General features: G+C 37.2%; 1 protein-coding gene and 1 pseudogene across 1 annotated transcript; one reads left to right on the top strand and one right to left on the bottom strand.

Moving 5' to 3' along the window:
* Positions 1–345: 345 nt before the first annotated feature.
* LOC115276612 (olfactory receptor 13C7-like) lies at positions 346–1374 on the bottom strand. Its single transcript, XM_029920663.1, has one exon. The coding sequence runs from the start codon at positions 1372–1374 to the stop codon at positions 412–414; it is 963 nt and encodes a 320-aa protein (XP_029776523.1). The 3' UTR covers positions 346–411.
* An 8287-nt stretch (positions 1375–9661) lies between these two features.
* Positions 9662–9798, top strand: part of LOC115275881 — a 20072-nt pseudogene continuing 19935 nt past the window's right edge.

The following is a 9798-nucleotide window of genomic DNA, read 5'->3' as shown; positions in this document are numbered from 1 at the left end:
TCGAAGATTATCCCATTAAAATTATTTACATTGAGTTCTACTTTCTCTTCCCAAGAAAGATATGAAACTGAAAAAACAATACACATAGAAGATAAGAGGTTAAGCTAGTAAAATGGCATTTCCTTTTACATAAGATTACAGAACTCCTTATTCCACAGTTAAACTGAATTCTGTTATCTATGAGAGGGTGGATGGTTTGTATGAGAATCCTTTAACCCGTAAACTGCTGTGCCTTTCTTCTTTAATCCAGTCATGAAGGAAAAGGCCCTATATTTCTCTCACATTTAAATATCAGCAAAAGAAAAATTAGAATTTCAGGAATTAATGGTACCACCAATCCTTCTATTTATTTTGGAGCCTCCAGGTGAGATCCAGTCCTGCATTCAGAGTAAAGGAATTTTTCTAAAGCGTTCACATTCCTTCTGAGGAGCATTTCGGACACAGAATATTCTTCACAGCTTCTTTCACATCTTTGTTCCTCAAACTATAGATGAGGGGATTGAGCATTGGTGTCACAACTCCATAGAAGAGAGAGATGATTTTGTCTGTGACTTGTACTTTGTCTGTACCAGTTAAGTCTTTAGACTTGGGCTTTGCATACATGAAGAGGATGGTTCCATAGAATATAATCACCACTGTTAGGTGGGCGGAGCAAGTGGAGAAGGCTTTGCGCTTCCCCTCTGCAGAAGGAATCTTCAGGATAGTGGAGAGAATGAAAACATAGGAAACAAAAATGAAAAGTACGGGGACCACAAGAAAAATTACATTAGCAATAACCATGCTAATAACATTTATGGAGATATCAGCACAGGCCAATTTTAAGACAGCCAAGATTTCACAAGTAAAATGATTAATGACATTATCCCCACAGAAAGGAAGCCGCATTGCAAGAGAGGTTTGCAACACAGAATTGACACCCCCTGCAGTCCAGGACCCAGCAGCCATGGGCACGTATGAAGTCTTGCTCATAATAACGGAGTATCTCAGAGGGTTACAGATGGCCACGTAGCGGTCAAACGCCATCATGCTCAGAAGGACACACTCTGTGGCTCCCATCGCAAAGGAGAGAAACATTTGCACTCCACACCCCGAGAAGGAAATGGTTTTCTTTGAAGTCAAGAAGCTGCTGAGAAATAGGGGAATAGAAGAACTGGTATAGCAAATGTCCAAGAATGATAAGTTACTGAGGAAAAAGTACATGGGGGTGTGCAAGTGGGAGTCACAGACACTTACGATGATGATGATTCCATTTCCCAGCAGGATAACCAGGTACATACACAGGACCATCACAAAGTAAACGGCCTCAAGCTCTGGATAGCCAGAAAGCCCCAACAGGACAAACTCCGTCACAGAAGACTGATTGGTCTTTCCCATGTTAGTATTTTCTTCCACCAAAATGAATTCTGTGGCAGCCAGAATACATGTGGATCTGTTATAGCAGTGTTTGCAAGAGGTGTTTGCATCCCTGAGTGGTTTCCCTTATGGGCAATTCAGACTTATGATTGGATAGAGAGATAGCAAAGAATATGTTATGATCCTCTAAGCTCAGTCATAGACTTTTAGATCTCATCAAGAGGCTTTAGCTCAAAAAAAAAAAAAAAAAAAAAAAAAAAAAAGAAAAGACTGTTAGAAAAGAGACTTGCAACACATAAAACTGGCTTATAAATATTTATGCCACTTACATTATGAATTTGAAATTATTTTTAATGCTATGTCACCATAACATTTTGACCAAACAATCCAGAACATATGTTAGCCTCAACAAAAATCACTATTCTTCACTTATTGAAACACAGCCTTGCTTCAATGGTAATTTGATCTCAGTTTCAGAATTTTGTGGCTAGAAAAACAAGATGAAAAAGATTCTTTAGAAAAAGAACTTTCGGTTAATTCTCATCTGGAGAGATATTTATACCTGTAATATCCTAAGAATATTAACTACAGGCATTACTAATGGTCATAGAAAACACTTTTAGATAAAATTATTTTTCTTTGTCTTTTTCAGTCCAAATTGGGATGTCTAGGTAACTCTACTGTGCTGCCTAATACATATAATGAATTACAAGTTGACCTAAGAAAATCTCTAGTGCACATGTCTCAGTCTACAAACTATAATAAAGGTATAATTTAAGAAATCTAAGTGATAAGGGATTTACTCTTTTACTTGCAGGTATGAGAAAATACGTAATATTTTTTCCCAGATATTGGTGTCTTCTCTAACAGCTTCTCTGTCAATCTTTCTCTCAGTGCATATGCAGAATACCCATAATATTCTTAACCACTAGAAATATGTTATAATTATTTATATCCATACTTTTCTAGAGTATAGAATATTTCTATATCAAACTGCCAGAAACATAAGTCTTACTTTTTTGTAAGATTGTTAGTCTTATAAATTCCATCTCAATAAGTTCAATGATATAACTAAAAGAACTGTTTCTCAGTTTTAATTTATACCAAGTAGCTGCTATTGTTATAGTAAAAACAAAAACAAAATGATTAAGCAGGGGCAAAACAGAACTGACTTCCAGTAAAAATGAAAATTGGGACCCTTTACAGTCACTTCACTAGGAGAGGAGCCTTTAAAGGACTATCAATGGCGCACCAAAGCAGTTTACAGTCTTTGCTGCTTTGAGGATCTTTCTAATCCCCAAAGTAATTTAAAGTTCACAATGCAGATTGGTTAGAATTTAGAAACTTTCTAGCACTTTTGGGATAAAGTTCCCTAGAAGCAATTAAAACAAAGTTGCTAACACAGTTAAAATTAAATGTAACTCACAAAACAAATAATTCTTCTGACTTCACACCTTCTGGGAAGAGCAAATTTAGACCTGCTACCCAGGTAAAATGGTCAAAACATGATCTTGAGTTGATTGTATGGTCAAGAGTTGATTATTATTTGATGGAGCGATGTGGCAATAATCTGTGATGCTTAGGTCAAATTGATACTTTGTTCTTAATAAATTATCCGCCAATCACCTTTCTTTTGACCTTTAAATCCTGGATTCTCAGACTCCATAAACTTCACTCTGGTCTCATTGCCCTCTCTAAAGAGCCAGAGTAATAACCACAGTCATTTCTATTTTGCTCACTCATGCCCTCTATTAAAATACAAACACAATACCCCAAACTTAACCAATCTGCTCTTCAGTCATGCCTACACAAATGAGACAATATGGAGCAGAACATATCAACAATTTCCATGAGGTGAGCAGACCACACGTTACTTACAAACAGGAAATGAAATTCCAACTTAAGGTCATTATGACATTTGCTATGCCTATCTTCAAAATCAGTATCAACATTAGAAGAATTCAATCATTTTACATGAATGTTATGAAATACTTTTCCAGCATGGAAATAATGGAAACCATTGTGAGAAGTTGTAAAAAGGGAACAAAATCTGACAACAAAACTCTTTTTTGTCAGTGGATAACATTTTTTACAGTCATTGAGCAAAATATGCAACATAATTCTGAGCAATGGGAAAACAATTTATGCCATGAAAGACAGTGTATGCTTCAACAATACAAATTTTTCTTCATTTTTTTAATGTTTATTTATTTTTGGGAGAGAGAGAGAGAGAGAGACAGAGCACAAGCAAGGCAGGGAGGGCAGAGAGAGACAGAATCCAAAACAGGCTCCAGGCTCTGTGCTGTCAGTCAGTACAAAGCCTGAAGTGGTACCCAAACTCAACGAACCAGGAGATTATGACCTGAACCAAAGTCATAAGCTCAACAACTGAGCCACCCAGGTGCCCCCCAACAATACAAATTTGAAGAGCTTTTCCTGGAGTTCTTAACTTTATACAATTACTTTTTCAGTATTGTTGGGGCCCATCCAGCCAGCAGTGCTGTGTGGCCTATTGGGACCCTGCTTCCCCTACTTGAAAATGTGTGCACTTGACTGCTTGACCTAAGTGGATCAGAGACTGGGGTTAGTTCTCCTATTATTCATACCTCTTGGTGATTGTGGTTTCAGTAATTGGGCAGATTTTCCGATTGAAACTTCCTCCCTAGTTAGAGGCACCTTACTCACAGACTATTGTTTAAACCTTTAAAGAAAAATAGCCTTGTCATAAGCTTCAGTTAAAATTACACTATATATGCAAAATAAGACCCCCGCTGATGTATTTTTAGTGATAAATTATGTTTTTTGATCTTCTGTATTGTACTTCATTTCTGTCTTTAACTTTCTGTTCTCTCTTCCGTGAAAACAATGATCCTTTCTGAAACATGTGATTCCTAAGAAGTTACAAACAATGTAATCATTAAAAGAATGATGTAATCACCTATGGTATATAAGACACCAAGTTTCACAGGAAAGTGTGGTCTCTTCCACCATTCATGTTGTCTGTGTTCTTTCTTGTAGATATTTTGCCGACACCAACCCCCTACTCAGGGACCCTTGGACTCTGGTGCGTGGGCTGGTCCCCCGCACAGTATACTGGCTCATAATGCAAGGTTGAGCATGTTTTCTCATTAATGTTCAGTGGTCAAAAGAATTAAATGAAGGTAAAAGCTATGTTACAATACAGATGCAAGATAGACTGCAAATGCAAGGAGTTTTATAAGCAAATTATGAAAAACAAAGAAATGTTAAATGAAGAAAAATACAATTAAAAAAGTATGTAGAATAGATATTTAAAATTTACTTCAGATAACAAAAATTTTTAGTACAAGTATTTCCTATGCAACATTTTAATTTTATCCCAGTGTACATATACAAAGGCAATCAGAAATAATTCAAGCTTAATGGGGCATGATCTATTTTCATATGCTAACCTGGAAACCCTAACTTCTTGGCCAGGTTTCACATGAAATCCAGTCTAAACCCAGGTTGCACCACCTAGCACCGTTCCCAGGCATTGGAGGGAGTACAGAACCCAGATGTCTGGGCAGTACTACTCACAATAATACTGTGAGTCTGTACTATCTTTATTTTATGTTTTAAAGTTTTTATTTAATTATTTTGAGAGAGAGAGAGAGAGAGAGAGAGAGCAAGAGAGAACACACAAGCAGGGGGGTAGAGGCAGAAAGAAGAAATAGGGAATCCCAAGGAGGCTCCACACACTCAGCAAAGAGCCCACCACTGGGCTCAAACCCACAAACCATGAGTCCATGACCTGACCCAAAATCAAGAGTCAGACACTCAATCAAATGAGCCACCCAGGTGCCCCAAGACAGTACAATTTTTTAAATTTTAAATGAGAAACAAAAAGAGAATATTGAGTGTATTTCTCTAAACCACTCTAGTAGATACAGGATTATATGTCTGTTGTCTCAAATGGACCCAGCCACTGCATAAATATCACCTACAGCTACAACCCTCATCCCTTTCCGGACAAGTATGGTAAGAAGATACTTACATGAGCTTACCGAGTTTCATGATCTAGTCCTGCTCTTCAGCATTTCCAAGCTCTAGTCTATCTCAACTGCTCCCTTTTTCTTTTCATTTAATTCAGTGTTTGCTAACTGAGGCCTTCTCATTCCAAGAATTATGTCTTTTTCTTCCCTAAATCCCGTAAATTATTTTAATCCCCTGCCAGCTACCACATTCCATTATAAGGATGACAAGCAATGCCTAGGGTCTTAATATCTGGGGTTAACTCTCCTAATGATGCTTGCCTCTCTCTACTCCAAGCAGAGTTTGCCCTAAATTCTCCATTGACTTTGCTCTCCCTCATGTTGGGCCACAGATCAATCCATGATTTTCCCTGAGGAGCTAGCACACACTGTTCCCTTTCTGTAACTCCCAGCCCCTCTGTATCTCTTAGTTAGATGGCATTATCATGCCATATTGTTGTCCCTTTACCAGGAAGCTGTTATAACTGTCCATTTCAGTCTGTCTTGAGACAAATGAACAATATAATTAAGTACCAGACACTAAATCTGGCTCAAGCCCTTTTTGTTCCCTAAAGTAATTTACTCCATTCAAATATGGCTATATTTTATCTGAATTGTGAAAAAAATTTTTGATTTCATGATAACTCAAGCAAATTTAGTTTCATCACCTTAAAGTTATACAAGGGCAAATGTTTTCAAGCATTTTTATTGAATGGACACAAAACCTCACCTAAATCTTCTGTTCCTCAGGCTAAAGTTTATCTAAATGGTTAATATTAGCCATAATGCAGCTATATCACGATCAGTATATTCAACTCATTTGATCATGAGAGTCTCTCACACTCTCATTATCATCCTCTCTCCTGTTTGTAGTCTACCTGTTTCTCTAGCAGGTAGGTTTTGTAGCTGTCAGGAAAGAATCTAGCAAGACAGAAGAGTGGCAGATTGGATGGGGTAGTAAAAACAGAAAAAAATACTAATTAGTCCATGATATAAGGAACAGAATAGGGACATCAAATTACAATCAGTTGACCAGAATTTAAATGGGAAATTCAATATACCCAAAGCCAAGCAGTGAAAGAATAAGAGATGTGATTTTTAAAAATACATCATAAATGTGACTGAGATAGCAAGAAATGAAGGCATGGGAAAAATAATATATATATATTTGTTGGAATGGGTGCTGGGTGTTATACCTAAGGGATGAATCATTGGAATCTACTCCTGAAATCATTACAGCCCTATATGCTAACTAACTTGGATGTAAATTAAAAAATAAGTAATTTTTTTAAAAAAAGAACACTTAAAAAAGAAAAATTAAAAGACAACTGGGGGGCTCAGTCAGTTAAGTCCAACTCTTGATTTTTCTCAGGTCATGATGTCACAGTTCATGAGATGGAGCTCCATACGGGCCCTGTGCTGACTGTGTGGAGTTGTCTCTGTGTCTCTCAACATAAATAAATGCAGACAGAGACAACTGTCTGTCTCTCAGAATAAATCAACATTAAAAAAAAAGTTAAGAATCTAGCTGTTGTGTACACAGTTGGAAAAAATCGTAAAATATAATTATAACATTTAATAAAGTGTTACCTTTATTCAATAGATTATAATTGTTGTTAATTCTACAAATGTAAGTGGTTTAATATTCAATGACCAATTCATAGGTTTATATTATTAAAAAAGAGGGGTGCCTGGGTGGCTCAGTCGATTAGGCATCTAACTCTTGGTTTCAGCTCAGGTCATGATCCCATGGTTTCATGGGTTTGAGCCCCATGTTGAGCTCTGTGCTGACAATGCAGAGCCTGCTTCGGATTCTCTGTCAACATCTCTATCTGCCTTTCCCACACTTGCATGGTCTCTGTCTCTCTCAAAATAAATAAATAAACTTAAAAAAAGAGAAATATCACATAGCAACATCTACAGAGGCACAAAAGTATTGTAAAAAATTTTTGTTCTGTGTTTTTAAACCTATGGAACAAGTATCTCTTTTCCATATCTTCTGTTCATGTAATTAACTACTTTAAAGCATTCCCTTGTGGAGTACTACATGGCAATGAGAAAGAATGAAATATGGCCATTTGTATGAAAGTGGATGGACCTTGAGGGTCTCATGCTAAGCGAAATAAGTCAGGCAGAGAAGGACAGATACCATATGTTTGCACTCATAGGTCTAACAGGAGAACAGGAGAAACCTAATGGAGGACCAGGGCAGGGGAAGAGGGAAAGAGAGCTGGGGAGAGAGAGGGATGCAAAACTTGAGAGACCATTGAATGCTGAAAATGATCTGAGGGTTGAAGAGGAAGGGGGGGAGAAGAGGTGGCGGTGATGGAGGAGGGTACTTGTGGGGAAGAGCACTGGGTGTTGTATGGAAACCAATCTGACAATAAACTATTTAAAAATAAATAAATAAATAAATAAATAAATAAATAAATAAATAAAAACATAAAAAATAAAAAAAAAGATCAACGTGAGCCAGAAAAAGCAAGTAAGGTAAGAATGTTAATTTCAACATGCCTGAGGACTGAGTAGTACTTTCAGAGGTTAAAAAAAAAAAAAAAGGATGGGGTGCCTGGGTGACTCAGTCAGTTGAGCATCTGACTTCGGCTTAGGTCATGATCTCACGGCTCGGCTAATGAGTTCGAGCCTTACACTGGGATCTGTGCTGACAGCTCAGAGTCTGGAGCCTGCTTCAGTTCCTGTGTCTCCTTCTTCCTCTGTGCCTCCCCTGCTCGTGCTCTGTCTGTCTCTCTCAAAAATAAATAAACAAAACAACAACAACAAAAGGATCTGTGATAGGTACTAGACTATTGTAATAAGAAGGCTGAATCTGGATCTAGACGGCCAGGTATGAAATGGTGGTTCTAACTATATGACTTTGGGGAAGCTATTTAACTTCCATTTAACTGTGCTCCTCTGTAAAAGGGTGATAATAATACCACCTCATATTGCCATTATATAAATTACTCAGCTCATGGGGTTGCAATTAATTTTAAGTGAGTTAATAGGGTAAAGTGTTTATAACCGTGTGTAGCACAGAGTTAGTTCTCAATAAATGCTAGCTACCCACGATTGATCCACTTATACTAATATAAACCAACATATTTAAAATCTTTATGAAAGGTGCTTTTATAAGCACATTTTATATATTTATTAATGGAGTGTTTGTTTCTAGTAAATAAAAATAATATAGAAGACACAGAGAAACATTCCAACATATATGAAGATTAAGAGAAAAAAATACTTACCATTAAATACTAGTATTATAGAACACTAAATTAACTTCCCTGAAAAAATATTAAATGTGCATCAGGTATTTTGGTGATGAAAAAAGAAAAGAATTGCAGAATTCAGAGGAATACACGTGTTAGGAAGTATTAGGAATACAAGTGAGCTGTATTGTCAGACGAGAAAGTCAAGGCTCTGAAAAAACTGCACTAAATGTGAACCCAGGCTGCTTAACACCTGGAAGCTCCTTGCAACCAATCTCAAATGTTCCCAGATTAACTCTAGACTGGTCTTTGAAAGACAAATAGATACACTAACCATATGAGAAGATAAAATATTCAAAGTATGACCATTGTCTAAATTTAAAATTATGGGGCATACGGGTGGCTCAGTTGGTTAAGCATCTGACTTTGGCTCAGGTCACGATCTCACAGTTCATGCATTTGAGGCCCACATCAGGCTCTGTGCTGACAGCTCAGAGCCTGCAGCCTGCTTCAGATACTACCTCCCTCTCTCTGCCGGCCCCACCCAATCCCCCCACACTCTGTCTCTCGCCCTCAAAAACAAAACAAAACAAAATAAAAACACTTAAAAACATTTAAAAATAAATTTTAAAAATTGAAAAATTAATTTAGAATTAAGTTGTCCCTATTATTTTATTAGAGGCCTGACACTTCATAGCACAATTCTTGGGGTCATTGGTAGCATTGCCCCTGCTACTGCATGGCCCCACAAAGTATTGAATTCTTCAGTGCTTCAGTATCATCATCAATAAAGGCAAAATTAAATCCATGCCTTTCCTGATGCCCAGAGCTATATGAAAATTCAAAATATTATAGGTTAAAGTGATGTTTTAAACTAAATTATAAATGTCCTCAAGTCATATTTTTATCTTAATTCTGCAGGTGACATGAACACATGGAGATGGGAAATTACTAAGCTGTGACTGAATTCCTTCTGGTGGTACTTTCCCAATACCCAGAGATCCAGTTTCTTTGTTCATGTTCTGCCACATGATGTAACTGATAATCCTCCTGGAAAATAGTCTCCTCATTATCATTAATAAATTAGAGCCTCATCTCCACACCCCCATGTACTTCTTCCTCGGGAACGTCTCATTCTTGGACATCTGACAAACATCATCATCCATCCCTACAATGTTCATATTAAGGTCTAAGAGAAAATCCAGTTCCTTCATTGGCTGTGCTCTGCAGATGGTTGTCTCCCT

Source organism: Suricata suricatta, chromosome 13, assembly GCF_006229205.1.
Source record: "Suricata suricatta isolate VVHF042 chromosome 13, meerkat_22Aug2017_6uvM2_HiC, whole genome shotgun sequence".
In the NCBI taxonomy this organism is placed as follows: domain Eukaryota; kingdom Metazoa; phylum Chordata; class Mammalia; order Carnivora; family Herpestidae; genus Suricata; species Suricata suricatta.
The sequence above is the reverse complement of the archived record's forward strand: the minus strand, read 5'-3'. Positions and strand labels throughout refer to the sequence as shown.

Excerpts from the sequence above, each read along its gene's own strand:
- LOC115276612 (XM_029920663.1), bottom strand. The coding sequence starts at position 1,374 with ATGGGAAAGACCAATCAGTCTTCTGTGACGGAGTTTGTCCTGTTGGGG.